At 60.0% G+C, this 25,327-nt stretch overlaps 1 protein-coding gene across 3 annotated transcripts in view; it reads right to left on the bottom strand.

Moving 5' to 3' along the window:
* rasal2 (RAS protein activator like 2) overlaps window positions 1–25,327 on the bottom strand; it is a 114,261-nt gene that overhangs the window by 56,103 nt on the left and 32,831 nt on the right. For all 3 annotated transcript variants that reach the window (XM_079243522.1, XM_079243520.1, XM_079243521.1), the window contains exons 2-3: window positions 15,563–15,690; window positions 15,360–15,480 (exon numbers count right to left, since the gene is read on the bottom strand). In XM_079243522.1, the coding sequence (XP_079099648.1) occupies window positions 15,360–15,480; window positions 15,563–15,690 (249 nt within the window). The remainder of the gene's footprint in view (window positions 1–15,359; window positions 15,481–15,562; window positions 15,691–25,327) is intronic.

Below are 25,327 nucleotides of genomic sequence, written 5' to 3' on the forward strand. Positions count from 1 at the left end.
ACGTCCAGCTGGAACACACACGTCCAGCTGGAACACACACGTCCAGGTGGAACACACACGTCCCGCTGGAACACACACGTCCAGGTGGAACACACACGTCCAGGTGGAACACACACGTCCCGCTGGAACACACACGTCCAGGTGGAACACACACGTCCCGCTGGAACACACACGTCCAGGTGGAACACACACGTCCCGCTGGAACACACACGTCCAGGTGGAACACACACGTCCCGCTGGAACACACACGTCCCGCTGGAACACACACGTCCAGGTGGAACACACACGTCCAGGTGGAACACACACGTCCCGCTGGAACACACACGTCCAGGTGGAACACACACGTCCAGGTGGAACACACACGTCCCGCTGGAACACACACGTCCCGCTGGAACACACACGTCCAGGTGGAACACACACGTCCCGCTGGAACACACACGTCCCGCTGGAACACACACGTCCAGCTGGAACACACACGTCCCGCTGGAACACACACGTCCAGGTGGAACACACACGTCCCGCTGGAACACACACGTCCCGCTGGAACACACACGTCCAGGTGGAACACACACGTCCAGGTGGAACACACACGTCCCGCTGGAACACACACGTCCCGCTGGAACACACACGTCCCGCTGGAACACACACGTCCAGGTGGAACACACACGTCCAGGTGGAACACACACGTCCAGGTGGAACACACACGTCCCGCTGGAACACACACGTCCCGGTGGAACACACACGTCCAGGTGGAACACACACGTCCCGGTGGAACACACACGTCCCGCTGGAACACACACGTCCCGCTGGAACACACACGTCCAGCTGGAACACACACGTCCAGGTGGAACACACACGTCCCGCTGGAACACACACGTCCAGGTGGAACACACACGTCCAGGTGGAACACACACGTCCCGCTGGAACACACACGTCCCGCTGGAACACACACGTCCAGGTGGAACACACACGTCCCGCTGGAACACACACGTCCAGGTGGAACACACACGTCCCGCTGGAACACACACGTCCCGCTGGAACACACACGTCCCGCTGGAACACACACGTCCAGGTGGAACACACACGTCCCGCTGGAACACACACGTCCAGGTGGAACACACACGTCCAGGTGGAGCACACACGTCCCGCTGGAACACACACGTCCAGGTGGAACACACACGTCCAGGTGGAACACACACGTCCCGCTGGAACACACACGTCCAGGTGGAACACACACGTCCCGCTGGAACACACACGTCCAGGTGGAACACACACGTCCCGCTGGAACACACACGTCCAGGTGGAACACACACGTCCCGCTGGAACACACACGTCCAGGTGGAACACACACGTCCAGGTGGAACACACACGTCCCGCTGGAACACACACGTCCAGGTGGAACACACACGTCCCGCTGGAACACACACGTCCCGCTGGAACACACACGTCCAGCTGGAACACACACGTCCAGGTGGAACACACACGTCCAGGTGGAACACACACGTCCCGCTGGAACACACACGTCCAGCTGGAACACACACGTCCAGGTGGAACACACACGTCCAGGTGGAACACACACGTCCAGGTGGAACACACACGTCCCGCTGGAACACACACGTCCAGGTGGAACACACACGTCCCGCTGGAACACACACGTCCAGCTGGAACACACACGTCCAGGTGGAACACACAGGTCCAGGTGGAACACACACGTCCAGGTGGAACACACACGTCCAGGTGGAACACACACGTCCAGGTGGAACACACACGTCCCGCTGGAACACACACGTCCAGGTGGAACACACACGTCCCGCTGGAACACACACGTCCAGGTGGAACACACACGTCCAGCTGGAACACACACGTCCCGCTGGAACACACACGTCCCGCTGGAACACACACGTCCAGGTGGAACACACACGTCCCGCTGGAACACACACGTCCAGGTGGAACACACACGTCCCGCTGGAACACACACGTCCCGCTGGAACACACACGTCCAGCTGGAACACACACGTCCAGGTGGAACACAATGGTCCAGGTGGAACACACACGTCCAGGTGGAACACACACGTCCAGGTGGAACACACACGTCCCGCTGGAACACACACGTCCAGGTGGAACACACACGTCCAGGTGGAACACACACGTCCCGCTGGAACACACACGTCCAGGTGGAACACACACGTCCCGCTGGAACACACACGTCCAGGTGGAACACACACGTCCAGGTGGAACACACACGTCCAGGTGGAACACACACGTCCCGCTGGAACACACACGTCCAGGTGGAACACACACGTCCCGCTGGAACACACACGTCCCGCTGGAACACACACGTCCCGCTGGAACACACACGTCCAGGTGGAACACACACGTCCCGCTGGAACACACACGTCCAGGTGGAACACAATGGTCCAGGTGGAACACACACGTCCAGGTGGAACACACACGTCCCGCTGGAACACACACGTCCAGGTGGAACACACACGTCCCGCTGGAACACACACGTCCAGGTGGAACACAATGGTCCAGGTGGAACACACACGTCCAGGTGGAACACACACGTCCCGCTGGAACACACACGTCCAGGTGGAACACACACGTCCAGGTGGAACACACACGTCCCGCTGGAACACACACGTCCAGGTGGAACACACACGTCCAGGTGGAACACACACGTCCAGGTGGAACACACACGTCCCGCTGGAACACACACGTCCAGGTGGAACACACACGTCCAGGTGGAACACACACGTCCAGGTGGAACACACACGTCCCGGTGGAACACACACGTCCAGGTGGAACACACACGTCCCGCTGGAACACACACGTCCAGGTGGAACACACACGTCCAGGTGGAACACACACGTCCCGGTGGAACACACACGTCCAGGTGGAACACACACGTCCCGCTGGAACACACACGTCCAGGTGGAACACACACGTCCCGCTGGAACACACACGTCCCGCTGGAACACACACGTCCCGCTGGAACACACACGTCCAGCTGGAACACACACGTCCAGGTGGAACACACACGTCCCGCTGGAACACACACGTCCAGGTGGAACACACACGTCCAGGTGGAACACACACGTCCCGCTGGAACACACACGTCCCGCTGGAACACACACGTCCAGGTGGAACACACACGTCCAGGTGGAGCACACACGTCCCGCTGGAACACACACGTCCAGGTGGAGCACACACGTCCCGCTGGAACACACACGTCCAGGTGGAACACACACGTCCAGGTGGAACACACACGTCCCGCTGGAACACACACGTCCCGCTGGAACACACACGTCCCGCTGGAACACACACGTCCAGGTGGAACACACACGTCCAGGTGGAACACACACGTCCCGCTGGAACACACACGTCCAGGTGGAGCACACACGTCCCGCTGGAACACACACGTCCAGGTGGAACACACACGTCCCGCTGGAACACACACGTCCCGCTGGAACACACACGTCCAGGTGGAACACACACGTCCAGGTGGAACACACACGTCCAGGTGGAACACACACGTCCAGCTGGAACACACACGTCCAGGTGGAACACACAGGTCCAGGTGGAACACACACGTCCAGGTGGAACACACACGTCCAGGTGGAACACACAGGTCCAGGTGGAACACACACGTCCAGGTGGAACACACACGTCCAGGTGGAACACACACGTCCCGCTGGAACACACACGTCCAGGTGGAACACACACGTCCAGGTGGAACACACACGTCCCGCTGGAACACACACGTCCCGCTGGAACACACACGTCCAGGTGGAACACACACGTCCAGCTGGAACACACACGTCCAGGTGGAACACACACGTCCCGCTGGAACACACACGTCCAGGTGGAACACACACGTCCAGGTGGAACACACACGTCCCGCTGGAACACACACGTCCAGGTGGTACACACACGTCCCGCTGGAACACACACGTCCAGGTGGAACACACACGTCCAGGTGGAACACACACGTCCAGGTGGAACACACACGTCCCGCTGGAACACACACGTCCAGGTGGAACACACACGTCCAGGTGGAACACACACGTCCAGGTGGAACACACACGTCCCGCTGGAACACACACGTCCAGGTGGAACACACACGTCCAGGTGGAACACACACGTCCCGCTGGAACACACACGTCCAGGTGGAACACACACGTCCAGGTGGAACACACACGTCCAGGTGGAACACACACGTCCCGCTGGAACACACACGTCCAGGTGGAACACACACGTCCCGCTGGAACACACACGTCCAGGTGGAACACACACGTCCCGCTGGAACACACACGTCCCGCTGGAACACACACGTCCCGCTGGAACACACACGTCCAGGTGGAACACACACGTCCCGCTGGAACACACACGTCCAGGTGGAACACAATGGTCCAGGTGGAACACACACGTCCCGCTGGAACACACACGTCCAGGTGGAACACACACGTCCAGGTGGAACACACACGTCCCGCTGGAACACACACGTCCAGGTGGAACACACACGTCCAGGTGGAACACACACGTCCCGCTGGAACACACACGTCCAGGTGGAACACACACGTCCCGCTGGAACACACACGTCCAGGTGGAACACACACGTCCCGCTGGAACACACACGTCCAGGTGGAACACACACGTCCCGCTGGAACACACACGTCCAGGTGGAACACACACGTCCCGCTGGAACACACACGTCCAGGTGGAACACACACGTCCCGCTGGAACACACACGTCCAGGTGGAACACACACGTCCAGGTGGAACACACACGTCCCGCTGGAACACACACGTCCAGGTGGAACACACACGTCCAGGTGGAACACACACGTCCCGCTGGAACACACACGTCCCGCTGGAACACACACGTCCAGGTGGAACACACACGTCCAGGTGGAGCACACACGTCCCGCTGGAACACACACGTCCAGGTGGAACACACACGTCCAGGTGGAACACACACGTCCAGGTGGAACACACACGTCCAGGTGGAGCACACACGTCCCGCTGGAACACACACGTCCCGCTGGAACACACACGTCCCGCTGGAACACACACGTCCAGGTGGAACACACACGTCCAGGTGGAACACACACGTCCCGCTGGAACACACACGTCCCGCTGGAACACACACGTCCAGGTGGAACACACACGTCCCGCTGGAACACACACGTCCAGGTGGAACACACACGTCCCGCTGGAACACACACGTCCAGGTGGAACACACACGTCCAGGTGGAACACACACGTCCCGCTGGAACACACACGTCCAGGTGGAACACACACGTCCCGCTGGAACACACACGTCCAGGTGGAACACAATGGTCCAGGTGGAACACACACGTCCAGGTGGAACACACACGTCCTGCTGGAACACACACGTCCAGGTGGAACACACACGTCCCGCTGGAACACACACGTCCAGGTGGAACACACACGTCCAGGTGGAACACACACGTCCCGCTGGAACACACACGTCCAGGTGGAACACACACGTCCAGGTGGAACACACACGTCCCGCTGGAACACACACGTCCCGCTGGAACACACACGTCCAGGTGGAGCACACACGTCCCGCTGGAACACACACGTCCAGGTGGAACACACACGTCCAGGTGGAACACACACGTCCAGGTGGAACACACACGTCCAGGTGGAGCACACACGTCCCGCTGGAACACACACGTCCCGCTGGAACACACACGTCCCGCTGGAACACACACGTCCCGCTGGAACACACACGTCCAGGTGGAACACACACGTCCAGGTGGAACACACACGTCCCGCTGGAACACACACGTCCCGCTGGAACACACACGTCCAGGTGGAGCACACACGTCCCGCTGGAACACACACGTCCCGCTGGAACACACACGTCCAGGTGGAACACACACGTCCCGCTGGAACACACACGTCCCGCTGGAACACACACGTCCAGGTGGAACACACACGTCCCGCTGGAACACACACGTCCCGCTGGAACACACACGTCCCGCTGGAACACACACGTCCAGGTGGAACACACACGTCCAGGTGGAACACACACGTCCCGCTGGAACACACACGTCCCGCTGGAACACACACGTCCAGGTGGAACACACACGTCCCGCTGGAACACACACGTCCCGCTGGAACACACACGTCCAGGTGGAACACACACGTCCAGGTGGAACACACACGTCCCGCTGGAACACACACGTCCAGGTGGAACACACACGTCCAGGTGGAACACACACGTCCCGCTGGAACACACACGTCCAGGTGGAACACACACGTCCCGCTGGAACACACACGTCCAGGTGGAACACACACGTCCAGGTGGAACACACACGTCCCGCTGGAACACACACGTCCAGGTGGAACACACACGTCCAGGTGGAACACACACGTCCCGCTGGAACACACACGTCCCGCTGGAACACACACGTCCAGGTGGAACACAATGGTCCAGGTGGAACACACACGTCCCGCTGGAACACACACGTCCAGGTGGAACACACACGTCCCGCTGGAACACACACGTCCAGGTGGAACACACACGTCCAGCTGGAACACACACGTCCAGGTGGAACACACACGTCCCGCTGGAACACACACGTCCAGGTGGAACACACACGTCCCGCTGGAACACACACGTCCCGCTGGAACACACACGTCCAGGTGGAACACACACGTCCCGCTGGAACACACACGTCCAGGTGGAACACACACGTCCAGGTGGAACACACACGTCCCGCTGGAACACACACGTCCAGGTGGAACACACACGTCCCGCTGGAACACACACGTCCAGGTGGAACACACACGTCCCGCTGGAACACACACGTCCAGGTGGAACACACACGTCCCGCTGGAACACACACGTCCAGGTGGAACACACACGTCCCGCTGGAACACACACGTCCAGGTGGAACACACACGTCCCGCTGGAACACACACGTCCAGCTGGAACACACACGTCCCGCTGGAACACACACGTCCCGCTGGAACACACACGTCCAGGTGGAACACACACGTCCAGGTGGAACACACACGTCCAGGTGGAACACACACGTCCCGCTGGAACACACACGTCCAGGTGGAACACACACGTCCCGCTGGAACACACACGTCCAGGTGGAACACACACGTCCCGCTGGAACACACACGTCCAGGTGGAACACACACGTCCCGCTGGAACACACACGTCCAGGTGGAACACACACGTCCCGCTGGAACACACACGTCCAGGTGGAACACACACGTCCAGGTGGAGCACACACGTCCCGCTGGAAAACACACGTCCAGGTGGAACACACACGTCCAGCTGGAACACACACGTCCCGCTGGAACACACACGTCCAGGTGGAACACACACGTCCCGCTGGAACACACACGTCCAGGTGGAACACACACGTCCCGCTGGAACACACACGTCCCGCTGGAACACACACGTCCAGGTGGAACACACACGTCCAGGTGGAACACACACGTCCCGCTGGAACACACACGTCCCGCTGGAACACACACGTCCAGGTGGAACACACACGTCCCGCTGGAACACACACGTCCCGCTGGAACACACACGTCCAGGTGGAACACACACGTCCAGGTGGAACACACACGTCCCGCTGGAACACACACGTCCAGGTGGAACACACACGTCCAGGTGGAACACACACGTCCCGCTGGAACACACACGTCCAGGTGGAACACACACGTCCCGCTGGAACACACACGTCCAGGTGGAACACACACGTCCCGCTGGAACACACACGTCCCGCTGGAACACACACGTCCAGGTGGAACACACACGTCCAGGTGGAACACACACGTCCCGCTGGAACACACACGTCCCGCTGGAACACACACGTCCAGGTGGAGCACACACGTCCCGCTGGAACACACACGTCCCGCTGGAACACACACGTCCAGGTGGAGCACACACGTCCCGCTGGAACACACACGTCCCGCTGGAACACACACGTCCAGGTGGAACACACACGTCCCGCTGGAACACACACGTCCCGCTGGAACACACACGTCCAGGTGGAACACACACGTCCCGCTGGAACACACACGTCCCGCTGGAACACACACGTCCAGGTGGAACACACACGTCCAGGTGGAACACACACGTCCCGCTGGAACACACACGTCCAGGTGGAACACACACGTCCAGGTGGAACACACACGTCCCGCTGGAACACACACGTCCAGGTGGAACACACACGTCCAGGTGGAACACACACGTCCCGCTGGAACACACACGTCCAGGTGGAACACACACGTCCCGCTGGAACACACACGTCCAGGTGGAACACACACGTCCCGCTGGAACACACACGTCCAGGTGGAACACACACGTCCCGCTGGAACACACACGTCCCGCTGGAACACACACGTCCCGCTGGAACACACACGTCCAGGTGGAACACACACGTCCCGCTGGAACACACACGTCCAGGTGGAACACACACGTCCCGCTGGAACACACACGTCCAGGTGGAACACACACGTCCAGGTGGAACACACACGTCCAGGTGGAACACACACGTCCAGCTGGAACACACACGTCCAGGTGGAACACAATGGTCCAGGTGGAACACACACGTCCAGCTGGAACACACACGTCCAGGTGGAACACACACGTCCCGCTGGAACACACACGTCCAGGTGGAACACACACGTCCCGCTGGAACACACACGTCCCGCTGGAACACACACGTCCAGGTGGAACACACACGTCCAGCTGGAACACACACGTCCAGCTGGAACACACACGTCCAGGTGGAACACACACGTCCCGCTGGAACACACACGTCCAGGTGGAACACACACGTCCAGGTGGAACACACACGTCCAGCTGGAACACACACGTCCAGGTGGAACACACACGTCCAGGTGGAACACACACGTCCAGCTGGAACACACACGTCCAGGTGGAACACACACGTCCAGCTGGAACACACACGTCCCGCTGGAACACACACGTCCAGGTGGAACACACACGTCCAGGTGGAACACACACGTCCCGCTGGAACACACACGTCCAGGTGGAACACACACGTCCCGCTGGAACACACACGTCCAGGTGGAACACACACGTCCCGCTGGAACACACACGTCCAGGTGGAACACACACGTCCCGCTGGAACACACACGTCCAGGTGGAACACACACGTCCCGCTGGAACACACACGTCCAGCTGGAACACACACGTCCCGCTGGAACACACACGTCCAGGTGGAACACACACGTCCAGCTGGAACACACACGTCCCGCTGGAACACACACGTCCCGCTGGAACACACACGTCCCGCTGGAACACACACGTCCAGGTGGAACACACACGTCCAGCTGGAACACACACGTCCCGCTGGAACACACACGTCCCGCTGGAACACACACGTCCAGCTGGAACACACACGTCCCGCTGGAACACACACGTCCAGGTGGAACACACACGTCCCGCTGGAACACACACGTCCAGGTGGAACACACACGTCCAGGTGGAACACACACGTCCAGGTGGAACACACACGTCCCGCTGGAAAACACACGTCCAGCTGGAACACACACGTCCCGCTGGAACACACACGTCCCGCTGGAACACACACGTCCAGCTGGAACACACACGTCCAGGTGGAACACAATGGTCCAGGTGGAACACACACGTCCCGCTGGAACACACACGTCCAGCTGGAACACACACGTCCAGGTGGAACACACACGTCCAGCTGGAACACACACGTCCCGCTGGAACACACACGTCCAGGTGGAACACACACGTCCAGGTGGAACACACACGTCCAGCTGGAACACACACGTCCAGGTGGAACACACACGTCCAGCTGGAACACACACGTCCAGGTGGAACACACACGTCCCGCTGGAACACACACGTCCCGCTGGAACACACACGTCCAGCTGGAACACACACGTCCAGGTGGAACACACACGTCCAGGTGGAACACACACGTCCAGCTGGAACACACACGTCCCGCTGGAACACACACGTCCAGGTGGAACACACACGTCCAGCTGGAACACACACGTCCAGCTGGAACACACACGTCCAGGTGGAACACACACGTCCAGCTGGAACACACACGTCCAGGTGGAACACACACGTCCAGGTGGAACACACACGTCCCGGTGGAACACACACGTCCCGCTGGAACACACACGTCCAGGTGGAACACACACGTCCCGCTGGAACACACACGTCCAGGTGGAACACACACGTCCAGCTGGAACACACACGTCCAGGTGGAACACACACGTCCAGCTGGAACACACACGTCCCGCTGGAACACACACGTCCAGCTGGAACACACACGTCCAGGTGGAACACACACGTCCAGCTGGAACACACACGTCCCGCTGGAACACACACGTCCCGCTGGAACACACACGTCCAGCTGGAACACACACGTCCAGGTGGAACACAATGGTCCAGGTGGAACACACACGTCCCGCTGGAACACACACGTCCAGCTGGAACACACACGTCCAGGTGGAACACACACGTCCAGCTGGAACACACACGTCCCGCTGGAACACACACGTCCAGGTGGAACACACACGTCCAGGTGGAACACACACGTCCAGCTGGAACACACACGTCCAGGTGGAACACACACGTCCAGCTGGAACACACACGTCCAGGTGGAACACACACGTCCCGCTGGAACACACACGTCCCGCTGGAACACACACGTCCAGCTGGAACACACACGTCCAGGTGGAACACACACGTCCAGGTGGAACACACACGTCCAGCTGGAACACACACGTCCCGCTGGAACACACACGTCCAGCTGGAACACACACGTCCAGGTGGAACACACACGTCCAGGTGGAACACACACGTCCAGCTGGAACACACACGTCCAGGTGGAACACACACGTCCAGGTGGAACACACACGTCCCGCTGGAACACACACGTCCCGCTGGAACACACACGTCCAGGTGGAACACACACGTCCAGGTGGAACACACACGTCCCGGTGGAACACACACGTCCCGCTGGAACACACACGTCCAGGTGGAACACACACGTCCAGGTGGAACACACACGTCCAGGTGGAACACACACGTCCCGCTGGAACACACACGTCCAGGTGGAACACACACGTCCAGCTGGAACACACACGTCCAGGTGGAACACACACGTCCAGGTGGAACACACACGTCCAGCTGGAACACACACGTCCAGGTGGAACACACACGTCCAGGTGGAACACACACGTCCCGCTGGAACACACACGTCCAGCTGGAACACACACGTCCCGCTGGAACACACACGTCCAGGTGGAACACACACGTCCAGGTGGAACACACACGTCCAGGTGGAACACACACGTCCAGGTGGAACACACACGTCCCGCTGGAACACACACGTCCCGCTGGAACACACACGTCCAGGTGGAACACACACGTCCAGGTGGAACACACACGTCCAGGTGGAACACACACGTCCCGCTGGAACACACACGTCCCGCTGGAACACACACGTCCAGGTGGAACACACACGTCCCGCTGGAACACACACGTCCAGCTGGAACACACACGTCCAGGTGGAACACACACGTCCAGGTGGAACACACACGTCCCGCTGGAACACACACGTCCAGGTGGAACACACACGTCCAGCTGGAACACACACGTCCAGGTGGAACACACACGTCCAGGTGGAACACACACGTCCCGCTGGAACACACACGTCCAGCTGGAACACACACGTCCAGGTGGAACACACACGTCCCGCTGGAACACACACGTCCAGGTGGAACACACACGTCCCGCTGGAACACACACGTCCAGGTGGAACACACACGTCCCGCTGGAACACACACGTCCAGGTGGAACACACACGTCCCGCTGGAACACACACGTCCAGGTGGAACACACACGTCCCGCTGGAACACACACGTCCCGCTGGAACACACACGTCCAGGTGGAACACACACGTCCCGCTGGAACACACACGTCCAGGTGGAACACACACGTCCCGCTGGAACACACACGTCCCGCTGGAACACACACGTCCAGGTGGAACACACACGTCCCGCTGGAACACACACGTCCCGCTGGAACACACACGTCCAGGTGGAACACACACGTCCCGCTGGAACACACACGTCCAGGTGGAACACACACGTCCCGCTGGAACACACACGTCCAGGTGGAACACACACGTCCCGCTGGAACACACACGTCCCGCTGGAACACACACGTCCAGGTGGAACACACACGTCCCGCTGGAACACACACGTCCAGGTGGAACACACACGTCCCGCTGGAACACACACGTCCCGCTGGAACACACACGTCCAGGTGGAACACACACGTCCCGCTGGAACACACACGTCCAGGTGGAACACACACGTCCAGGTGGAACACACACGTCCCGCTGGAACACACACGTCCAGGTGGAACACACACGTCCAGGTGGAACACACACGTCCCGCTGGAACACACACGTCCCGCTGGAACACACACGTCCAGGTGGAACACACACGTCCAGGTGGAACACACACGTCCAGGTGGAACACACACGTCCCGCTGGAACACACACGTCCAGCTGGAACACACACGTCCCGCTGGAACACACACGTCCAGCTGGAACACACACGTCCCGCTGGAACACACACGTCCCGCTGGAACACACACGTCCCGCTGGAACACACACGTCCAGGTGGAACACACACGTCCAGCTGGAACACACACGTCCAGGTGGAACACACACGTCCAGGTGGAACACACACGTCCCGCTGGAACACACACGTCCAGGTGGAACACACACGTCCAGCTGGAACACACACGTCCCGCTGGAACACACACGTCCAGCTGGAACACACACGTCCAGGTGGAACACACACGTCCCGCTGGAACACACACGTCCAGGTGGAACACACACGTCCCGCTGGAACACACACGTCCAGGTGGAACACACACGTCCCGCTGGAACACACACGTCCAGGTGGAACACACACGTCCCGCTGGAACACACACGTCCAGGTGGAACACACACGTCCAGGTGGAACACACACGTCCCGCTGGAACACACACGTCCAGGTGGAACACACACGTCCCGCTGGAACACACACGTCCAGGTGGAACACAATGGTCCCGCTGGAACACACACGTCCCGCTGGAACACACACGTCCAGGTGGAACACACACGTCCCGCTGGAACACACACGTCCAGGTGGAACACACACGTCCCGCTGGAACACACACGTCCCGCTGGAACACACACGTCCCGCTGGAACACACACGTCCCGCTGGAACACACACGTCCAGGTGGAACACACACGTCCCGCTGGAACACACACGTCCAGGTGGAACACACACGTCCCGCTGGAACACACACGTCCAGGTGGAACACACACGTCCCGCTGGAACACACACGTCCAGGTGGAACACACACGTCCCGCTGGAACACACACGTCCAGGTGGAACACACACGTCCCGCTGGAACACACACGTCCCGCTGGAACACACACGTCCAGGTGGAACACACACGTCCCGCTGGAACACACACGTCCAGGTGGAACACACACGTCCCGCTGGAACACACACGTCCAGGTGGAACACACACGTCCAGGTGGAACACACACGTCCAGGTGGAACACACACGTCCAGCTGGAACACACACGTCCTGCTGGAACACACACGTCCAGGTGGAACACACACGTCCCGCTGGAACACACACGTCCAGGTGGAACACACACGTCCAGGTGGAACACACACGTCCCGCTGGAACACACACGTCCCGCTGGAACACACACGTCCCGCTGGAACACACACGTCCAGCTGGAACACACACGTCCCGCTGGAACACACACGTCCAGGTGGAACACACACGTCCAGGTGGAACACACACGTCCCGCTGGAACACACACGTCCAGGTGGAACACACACGTCCCGCTGGAACACACACGTCCCGCTGGAACACACACGTCCAGGTGGAACACACACGTCCAGCTGGAACACACACGTCCCGCTGGAACACACACGTCCCGCTGGAACACACACGTCCCGCTGGAACACACACGTCCAGCTGGAACACACACGTCCCGCTGGAACACACACGTCCAGGTGGAACACACACGTCCAGGTGGAACACACACGTCCAGCTGGAACACACACGTCCCGCTGGAACACACACGTCCAGGTGGAACACACACGTCCAGCTGGAACACACACGTCCCGCTGGAACACACACGTCCAGCTGGAACACACACGTCCAGCTGGAACACACACGTCCCGCTGGAACACACACGTCCAGGTGGAACACAATGGTCCAGGTGGAACACACACGTCCAGGTGGAACACACACGTCCAGGTGGAACACACACGTCCAGGTGGAACACACACGTCCCGCTGGAACACACACGTCCAGGTGGAACACACACGTGCCGCTGGAACACACACGTCCAGGTGGAACACACACGTCCTGCTGGAACACACACGTCCAGGTGGAACACACACGTCCTGCTGGAACACACACGTCCCGCTGGAACACACACGTCCCGCTGGAACACACACGTCCAGCTGGAACACACACGTCCCGCTGGAACACACACGTCCAGGTGGAACACACACGTCCCGCTGGAACACACACGTCCAGGTGGAACACACACGTCCCGCTGGAACACACACGTCCCGCTGGAACACACACGTCCAGGTGGAACACACACGTCCCGCTGGAACACACACGTCCAGGTGGAACACACACGTCCAGGTGGAACACACACGTCCCGCTGGAACACACACGTCCAGGTGGAACACACACGTCCAGGTGGAACACACACGTCCAGGTGGAACACACACGTCCCGCTGGAACACACACGTCCAGGTGGAACACACACGTCCAGGTGGAACACACACGTCCCGCTGGAACACACACGTCCAGGTGGAACACACACGTGCCGCTGGAACACACACGTCCAGGTGGAACACACACGTCCAGGTGGAACACACACGTGCCGCTGGAACACACACGTCCAGGTGGAACACACACGTCCAGGTGGAACACACACGTCCAGGTGGAACGTCCTCGCTGAAGGACAGATTCAGCATCTTTAAGTCCTGGAGAACTCAAGCACCTGCTGAAAAACCTCCAGGATTTTCCAGAATTTTCCAGGACCGAGGTGTGTGTGTGTGTGTGTGTGTGTGAGACGACCATGAAGCGACAGAACTGAAACACACCAGATGTCCCGCTGCACTGAAACACATCCGCCTCTTTAATCCTGCTAAACACACACACACACACCCAGGTAATCCACCACTTGTTATGTAATCGCCAACACCATGTTGCCACGGTAACCACGGCTCAGCCGGCAGCTTACCCAGCATGGCGGCGCCCTCTGGCGGGAAGTCCGGGAACTGTCCCTCTGAGGGGACGCTGACAGTCCTGCGGAGGCTCCGCGCTCTGGAGGGGTCGACGGCGGGGGGGTCCTGAGGCTCCGCCTGCAGAGAGGGGGCGGGGTTAGTCTGAGAGTCAGGGTCTCTGTGGGACAGAAACCAACCAATCAGAGCGGCTCCTGCAGACCTCGTCCTCCTTGTGGATCAGGATGAGCTGGCTGTCCGTCAGGAGGCAGAACCTCCGGTCCCAGGCGGCGCCGCCGCCGTATGGACTCTGTCCGCAGGAGAACCGGTGGGCCGGGGGTCCCTTCACATCTGGGGACACAGAGACGCCGTCAACACACACAGAGACGCCGTCAACACACACGTCCACCCGGACCTGTCAGACCAACAGAACCCAACAGAACCCGGTTCCATCAGGTCCATCCTGAGATGACGTCATTCGTAAACAAAACTGTCTGCAAGGTTCTGGAAACTTTATTTACACCGATTCTCTCTAACAACAAATTAAACCTGGAAGATAAAATACACGTCTGTTAGTGTAAACATCCAAAACAGAGGACGCAACGGAGACGGAGGACGCAACAGAGACAGAGGATGTCCTGGAGACGGAGGACGCAACAGAGACAGAGGATGTCCTGGAGACGGAGGACGCAACAGAGACAGAGGATGTCCTGGAGACAGAGGATGTCCTGGAGACAGAGGATGTCCTGGAGACGGAGGACGTCCTGGAGACAGAGGATGTCCTGGAGACAGAGGATGTCCTGGAGACGGAGGACGTCCTGGAGACAGAGGATGTCCTGGAGACAGAGGATGTCCTGGAGACAGAGGACGCAACAGAGACAGAGGATGTCCTGGAGACAGAGGACGTCCCGGAGACAGAGGACGTCCTGGAGACAGAGGATGTCCTGGAGACAGAGGATGTCCTGGAGACAGAGGATGTCCTGGAGGCAGAGGACGCAACAGAGACAGAGGATGTCCTGGAGACAGAGGACGTCCCGGAGACAGAGGACGTCCCGGAGACAGAGGATGTCCTGGAGACAGAGGATGTCCTGGAGACAGAGGACGCAACAGAGACAGAGGATGTCCTGGAGACAGAGGACGTCCCGGAGACAGAGGACGTCCCGGAGACAGAGGATGTCCTGGAGACAGAGGACGTCACGGAGACAGAGGACGTACTGGAGACAGAGGATGTCCTGGAGACAGAGGACGCAACAGAGACAGAGGATGTCCTGGAGACGGAGGATGTCCTGGAGACAGAGGACACAACAGAGACAGAGGATGTCCTGGAGACAGAGGACACAACAGAGACAGAGGATGTCCTGGAGACAGAGGATGTCCTGGAGACGGAGGATGTCCTGGAGACAGAGGACGCAACAAAGACAGAGGATGTCCTGGAGACAGAGGACACAACAGAGACAGAGGATGTCCTGGAGACAGAGGACACAACAGAGACAGAGGATGTCCTGGAGACAGAGGATGTCCTGGAGACGGAGGATGTCCTGGAGACAGAGGACGCAACAGAGACAGAGGATGTCCTGGAGACAGAGGACGTCCCGGAGACAGAGGATGTCCTGGAGACGGAGGACGCAACAGAGACAGAGGATGTCCTGGAGACGGAGGACGCAACAGAGACAGAGGATGTCCTGGAGACAGAGGATGTCCTGGAGACGGAGGATGTCCTGGAGACAGAGGACGCAACAGAGACAGAGGATGTCCTGGAGACAGAGGACGTCCCGGAGACAGAGGACGTCCTGGAGACAGAGGACGTCCTGGAGACAGAGGATGTCCTGGAGACAGAGGACGCAACAGAGACAGAGGATGTCCTGGAGACGGAGGATGTCCTGGAGACAGAGGACGTCCCGGAGACAGAGGACGTCCTGGAGACAGAGGATGTCCTGGAGACAGAGGACGCAACAGAGACAGAGGATGTCCTGGAGACAGAGGACGTCCCGGAGACAGAGGACGTCCCGGAGACAGAGGATGTCCTGGAGACAGAGGACGCAACAGAGACAGAGGATGTCCTGGAGACGGAGGATGTCCTGGAGACAGAGGACGTCCCGGAGACAGAGGACGTCCTGGAGACAGAGGATGTCCTGGAGACAGAGGACGCAACAGAGACAGAGGATGTCCTGGAGACGGAGGATGTCCTGGAGACAGAGGATGTCCTGGAGACGGAGGATGTCCTGGAGACAGAGGACGCAACAGAGACAGAGGATGTCCTGGAGACAGAGGACGTCCTGGAGACAGAGGATGTCCTGGAGACAGAGGACGCAACAGAGACAGAGGATGTCCTGGAGACGGAGGACGCAACGGAGACAGAGGACATCCCGTAGACAGAGGACGTCCCGGAGACAGAGGTTGTCCTGGAGACAGAGGACGTCCCGGAGACAGAGGATGTCCTGGAGACAGAGGATGTCCTGGAGACGGAGGACGTCCTGGAGACAGAGGACGCAACAGAGACAGAGGATGTCCTGGAGACGGAGGACGCAAGGGAGACAGAGGACATCCCGGAGACAGAGGTTGTCCTGGAAACAGAGGACGTCCTGGAGACAGAGGATGTCCTGGAGACGGAGGATGTCCTGGAGACAGAGGACGTCCCAGAGACAGAGGATGTCCTGGAGACAGAGGACGCAACAGAGACAGAGGATGTCCTGGAGACGGAGGACGCAACGGAGACAGAGGACATCCCGGAGACAGAGGTTGTCCTGGAGACAGAGGACGTCCTGGAGACGGAGGATGTCCTGGAGACGGAGGACGTCCTGGAGACAGAGGACGTCCTGGAGACAGAGGACGTCCTGGAGACAGAGGACGTCCCGGAGACAGAGGATGTCCTGGAGACAGAGGATGTCCCGGAGACAGAGGACGCAACGGACACGGAGGACGTCCCGGAGACAGAGGATGTCCTGGAGACGGAGGACATCCCGGAGACAGAGGATGTCCTGGAGACAGAGGACATCCCGGAGACAGAGGACGTCCTGGAGACGGAGGATGTCCTGGAGACAGAGGACGCAACAGAGACAGAGGATGTCCTGGAGACGGAGGACGCAACGGAGACAGAGGACGTCCCGGAGACAGAGGTTGTCCTGGAGACAGAGGACGTCCTGGAGACAGAGGATGTCCTGGAGACGGAGGATGTCCTGGAGACAGAGGACGTCCCGGAGACAGAGGACGTCCTGGAGACAGAGGATGTCCTGGAGACAGAGGACGTCCTGGAGACAGAGGACGTCCTGGAGACAGAGGACGTCCTGGAGACAGAGGACGCAACAGAGACAGAGGATGTCCTGGAGACGGAGGACGCAACGGAGAAAGAGGACATCCCGGAGACAGAGGTTGTCCTGGAGACAGAGGACGTCCTGGAGACGGAGGACGTCCTGGAGACGGAGGACGTCCTGGAGGCAGAGGATGTCCTGGAGACAGAGGACGCAACAGAGACAGAGGATGTCCTGGAGACGGAGGACTTCCCGGAGACAGAGGACGTCCTGGAGACAGAGGACGTCCCGGAGACAGAGGATGTCCTGGAGGCAGAGGACGTCCCGGAGACAGAGGACACAACAGAGACAGAGGATGTCCTGGAGACAGAGGACGTCCTGGAGACAGAGGATGTCCTGGAGACAGAGGACGTCCCGGAGACAGAGGACGTCCTGGAGACAGAGGACGCAACGGACACGGAGGACGTCCCGGAGACAGAGGACATCCCGGAGACAGAGGATGTCCTGGAGGCAGAGGACGTCCCGGAGACAGAGGACACAACAGAGACAGAGGATGTCCTGGAGACAGAGGACGTCCCGGAGACAGAGGATGTCCTGGAGACAGAGGACGCAACGGAGACAGAGGACATCCCGGAGACGGAGGACGCAACGGAGACAGAGGACATCCCGGAGACAGAGGATGTCCTGGAGGCAGAGGACGTCCCGGAGACAGAGGACACAACAGAGACAGAGGATGTCCTGGAGACAGAGGACGTCCCGGAGACAGAGGATGTCCTGGAGACAGAGGACGTCCCGGAGACAGAGGACGTCCTGGAGACAGAGGACGCAACGGACACGGAGGACGTCCCGGAGACAGAGGACATCCCGGAGACAGAGGATGTCCTGGAGGCAGAGGACGTCCCGGAGACAGAGGACACAACAGAGACAGAGGATGTCCTGGAGACAGAGGACGTCCCGGAGACAGAGGATGTCCTGGAGACAGAGGACGCAACGGAGACAGAGGACATCCCGGAGACGGAGGACGCAACGGAGACAGAGGACGTCCCGGAGACAGAGGACGTCCTGGAGACAGAGGACGTCCCGGAGACAGAGGATGTCCTGGAGGCAGAGGACGTCCCGGAGACGGAGGACGCAACGGAGACAGAGGACGCAACAGAGACAGAGGTTGTCCTGGAGACAGAGGACGTCCTGGAGACAGAGGATGTCCTGGAGACGGAGGACGTCCTGGAGACAGAGGACGCAACGGACACGGAGGACGTCCCGGAGACAGAGGACATCCCGGAGACAGAGGATGTCCTGGAGGCAGAGGACGTCCCGGAGACAGAGGACACAACAGAGACAGAGGATGTCCTGGAGACAGAGGACGTCCCGGAGACAGAGGATGTCCTGGAGACAGAGGACGCAACGGAGACAGAGGACATCCCGGAGACGGAGGACGCAACGGAGACAGAGGACGTCCCGGAGACAGAGGACGTCCTGGAGACAGAGGATGTCCCGGAGACAGAGGATGTCCTGGAGGCAGAGGACGTCCCGGAGACGGAGGACGCAACGGAGACAGAGGACGCAACAGAGACAGAGGTTGTCCTGGAGACAGAGGACGTCCTGGAGACAGAGGATGTCCTGGAGACGGAGGACGTCCCGGAGAAAGAGGACGTCCCGGAGACAGAGGACGTCCTGGAGACAGAGGATGTCCTGGAGACAGAGGACGCAACAGAGACAGAGGATGTCCTGGAGACGGAGGACGCAACGGAGACAGAGGACATCCCGGAGACAGAGGTTGTCCTGGAGACAGAGGATGTCCTGGAGACAGAGGATGTCCCGGAGACAGAGGACGTCCTGGAGACAGAGGACGCAACGGACACGGAGGACGTCCCGGAGACAGAGGATGTCCTGGAGACGGAGGATGTCCTGGAGACAGAGGACGTCCTGGAGACAGAGGATGTCCTGGAGACGGAGGATGTCCTGGAGACAGAGGACGTCCCGGAGACAGAGGACGTCCTGGAGACAGAGGATGTCCTGGAGACAGAGGACGTCCTGGAGACAGAGGACGTCCTGGAGACAGAGGACGTCCTGGAGACAGAGGACGCAACAGAGACAGAGGATGTCCTGGAGACGGAGGACGCAACGGAGAAAGAGGACATCCCGGAGACAGAGGACGTCCCGGAGACAGAGGATGTCCTGGAGGCAGAGGACGTCCCGGAGACAGAGGACACAACAGAGACAGAGGATGTCCTGGAGACAGAGGACGTCCTGGAGACAGAGGATGTCCTGGAGACAGAGGACGTCCCGGAGACAGAGGACGTCCTGGAGACAGAGGACGCAACGGACACGGAGGACGTCCCGGAGACAGAGGACATCCCGGAGACAGAGGATGTCCTGGAGGCAGAGGACGTCCCGGAGACAGAGGACACAACAGAGACAGAGGATGTCCTGGAGACAGAGGACGTCCCGGAGACAGAGGATGTCCTGGAGACAGAGGACGCAACGGAGACAGAGGACATCCCGGAGACGGAGGACGCAACGGAGACAGAGGACATCCCGGAGACAGAGGATGTCCTGGAGGCAGAGGACGTCCCGGAGACAGAGGACACAACAGAGACAGAGGATGTCCTGGAGACAGAGGACGTCCCGGAGACAGAGGATGTCCTGGAGACAGAGGACGTCCCGGAGACAGAGGACGTCCTGGAGACAGAGGACGCAACGGACACGGAGGACGTCCCGGAGACAGAGGACATCCCGGAGACAGAGGATGTCCTGGAGGCAGAGGACGTCCCGGAGACAGAGGACACAACAGAGACAGAGGATGTCCTGGAGACAGAGGACGTCCCGGAGACAGAGGATGTCCTGGAGACAGAGGACGCAACGGAGACAGAGGACATCCCGGAGACGGAGGACGCAACGGAGACAGAGGACGTCCCGGAGACAGAGGACGTCCTGGAGACAGAGGACGTCCCGGAGACAGAGGATGTCCTGGAGGCAGAGGACGTCCCGGAGACGGAGGACGCAACGGAGACAGAGGACGCAACAGAGACAGAGGTTGTCCTGGAGACAGAGGACGTCCTGGAGACAGAGGATGTCCTGGAGACGGAGGACGTCCTGGAGACAGAGGACGCAACGGACACGGAGGACGTCCCGGAGACAGAGGACATCCCGGAGACAGAGGATGTCCTGGAGGCAGAGGACGTCCCGGAGACAGAGGACACAACAGAGACAGAGGATGTCCTGGAGACAGAGGACGTCCCGGAGACAGAGGATGTCCTGGAGACAGAGGACGCAACGGAGACAGAGGACATCCCGGAGACGGAGGACGCAACGGAGACAGAGGACGTCCCGGAGACAGAGGACGTCCTGGAGACAGAGGATGTCCCGGAGACAGAGGATGTCCTGGAGGCAGAGGACGTCCCGGAGACGGAGGACGCAACGGAGACAGAGGACGCAACAGAGACAGAGGTTGTCCTGGAGACAGAGGACGTCCTGGAGACAGAGGATGTCCTGGAGACGGAGGACGTCCCGGAGAAAGAGGACGTCCCGGAGACAGAGGACGTCCTGGAGACAGAGGATGTCCTGGAGACAGAGGACGCAACAGAGACAGAGGATGTCCTGGAGACGGAGGACGCAACGGAGACAGAGGACATCCCGGAGACAGAGGTTGTCCTGGAGACAGAGGATGTCCTGGAGACAGAGGATGTCCCGGAGACAGAGGACGTCCTGGAGACAGAGGACGCAACGGACACGGAGGACGTCCCGGAGACAGAGGATGTCCTGGAGACGGAGGATGTCCTGGAGACAGAGGACGTCCTGGAGACAGAGGATGTCCTGGAGACGGAGGATGTCCTGGAGACAGAGGACGTCCCGGAGACAGAGGACGTCCTGGAGACAGAGGATGTCCTGGAGACAGAGGACGTCCTGGAGACAGAGGACGTCCTGGAGACAGAGGACGTCCTGGAGACAGAGGACGCAACAGAGACAGAGGATGTCCTGGAGACGGAGGACGCAACGGAGAAAGAGGACATCCCGGAGACAGAGGTTGTCCTGGAGACAGAGGACGTCCTGGAGACGGAGGACGTCCTGGAGACGGAGGACGTCCTGGAGGCAGAGGATGTCCTGGAGACAGAGGACGCAACAGAGACAGAGGATGTCCTGGAGACGGAGGACTTCCCGGAGACAGAGGACGTCCTGGAGACAGAGGACGTCCCGGAGACAGAGGATGTCCTGGAGGCAGAGGACGTCCCGGAGACAGAGGACACAACAGAGACAGAGGATGTCCTGGAGACAGAGGACGTCCTGGAGACAGAGGATGTCCTGGAGACAGAGGACGTCCCGGAGACAGAGGACGTCCTGGAGACAGAGGACGCAACGGACACGGAGGACGTCCCGGAGACAGAGGACATCCCGGAGACAGAGGATGTCCTGGAGGCAGAGGACGTCCCGGAGACAGAGGACACAACAGAGACAGAGGATGTCCTGGAGACAGAGGACGTCCCGGAGACAGAGGATGTCCTGGAGACAGAGGACGCAACGGAGACAGAGGACATCCCGGAGACGGAGGACGCAACGGAGACAGAGGACATCCCGGAGACAGAGGATGTCCTGGAGGCAGAGGACGTCCCGGAGACAGAGGACACAACAGAGACAGAGGATGTCCTGGAGACAGAGGATGTCCCGGAGACAGAGGATGTCCTGGAGACAGAGGACGTCCCGGAGACAGAGGACGTCCTGGAGACAGAGGACGCAACGGACACGGAGGACGTCCCGGAGACAGAGGACATCCCGGAGACAGAGGATGTCCTGGAGGCAGAGGACGTCCCGGAGACAGAGGACACAACAGAGACAGAGGATGTCCTGGAGACAGAGGACGTCCCGGAGACAGAGGATGTCCTGGAGACAGAGGACGCAACGGAGACAGAGGACATCCCGGAGACGGAGGACGCAACGGAGACAGAGGACGTCCCGGAGACAGAGGACGTCCTGGAGACAGAGGATGTCCCGGAGACAGAGGATGTCCTGGAGGCAGAGGACGTCCCGGAGACGGAGGACGCAACGGAGACAGAGGACGCAACAGAGACAGAGGTTGTCCTGGAGACAGAGGACGTCCTGGAGACAGAGGATGTCCTGGAGACGGAGGACGTCCTGGAGACAGAGGACGCAACGGACACGGAGGACGTCCCGGAGACAGAGGACATCCCGGAGACAGAGGATGTCCTGGAGGCAGAGGACGTCCCGGAGACAGAGGACACAACAGAGACAGAGGATGTCCTGGAGACAGAGGACGTCCCGGAGACAGAGGATGTCCTGGAGACAGAGGACGCAACGGAGACAGAGGACATCCCGGAGACGGAGGACGCAACGGAGACAGAGGACGTCCCGGAGACAGAGGACGTCCTGGAGACAGAGGATGTCCCGGAGACAGAGGATGTCCTGGAGGCAGAGGACGTCCCGGAGACGGAGGACGCAACGGAGACAGAGGACGCAACGGAGACAGAGGATGTCCTGGAGACAGAGGACGCAACGGAGACAGAGGACATCCCGGAGACGGAGGACGCAACGGAGACAGAGGACGTCCCGGAGACAGAGGACGTCCTGGAGACAGAGGACGTCCCGGAGACAGAGGATCTCCTGGAGACAGAGGATCACCTGGAGACAGAGGACGTCCTGGAGAAGGAGGATGTCCTGGAGACAGAGGACGTCCCGGAGACAGAGGACGTCCTGGAGATAGAGGATGTCCTGGAGACAGAGGACGTCCCGGACACAGAGGACGTCCTGGAGACAGAGGACGTCCGGGAGACAGAGGACGTCCTGGAGACAGAGGACGCAACAGATACGGAGGACGTCCCGGACACAGAGGACGTCCTGGAGACAGAGGACGTCCCGGAGACAGAGGATGTCCTGGAGGCAGAGGACGTCCCGGAGACAGAGGACACAACAGAGACAGAGGATGTCCTGGAGACAGAGGACGTCCCGGAGACAGAGGATGTCCTGGAGACAGGACGCAAAGGAGACAGAGGATGTCCTGGAGACAGATGACGCAACGGACACGGAGGACGTCCCGGAGACAGAGGACGTCCTGGAGACGGAGGACGCAATGGAGATAGAGGACATCCCGGAGAATGAGGATGTCCTGGAGACAGAGGACGCAACGGAGACAGAGGACATCCCGGAGACAGAGGACATCCCGGAGACAGAGGATGTCCTGGAGACAGAGGACGTCCCGGAGACAGAGGATGTCCTGGAGACAGAGGACGCAACAGAGACAGAGGACGTCCCGGAGACAGAGGACGTCCTGGAGACAGAGGACGTCCCGGACACAGAGGACGCAACGGAGACAGAGGACATCCTGGAGACAGAGGATGTCCTGGAGACAGAGGACGCAACAGAGACAGAGGATGTCCTGGAGACGGAGGACTTCCCGGAGACAGAGGACGTCCTGGAGACAGAGGACGTCCCGGAGACAGAGGATGTCCTGGAGGCAGAGGACGTCCCGGAGACAGAGGACACAACAGAGACAGAGGATGTCCTGGAGACAGAGGACGTCCCGGAGACAGAGGATGTCCTGGAGACAGAGGACGTCCCGGAGACAGAGGACGTCCTGGAGACAGAGGACGCAACGGACACGGAGGACGTCCCGGAGACAGAGGACATCCCGGAGACAGAGGATGTCCTGGAGGCAGAGGACGTCCCGGAGACAGAGGACACAACAGAGACAGAGGATGTCCTGGAGGCAGAGGACGTCCCGGAGACAG

Source organism: Telmatherina bonti (assembly GCF_933228915.1).
Source record: "Telmatherina bonti genome assembly, chromosome: 7".
Lineage (NCBI taxonomy): Eukaryota > Metazoa > Chordata > Actinopteri > Atheriniformes > Telmatherinidae > Telmatherina > Telmatherina bonti.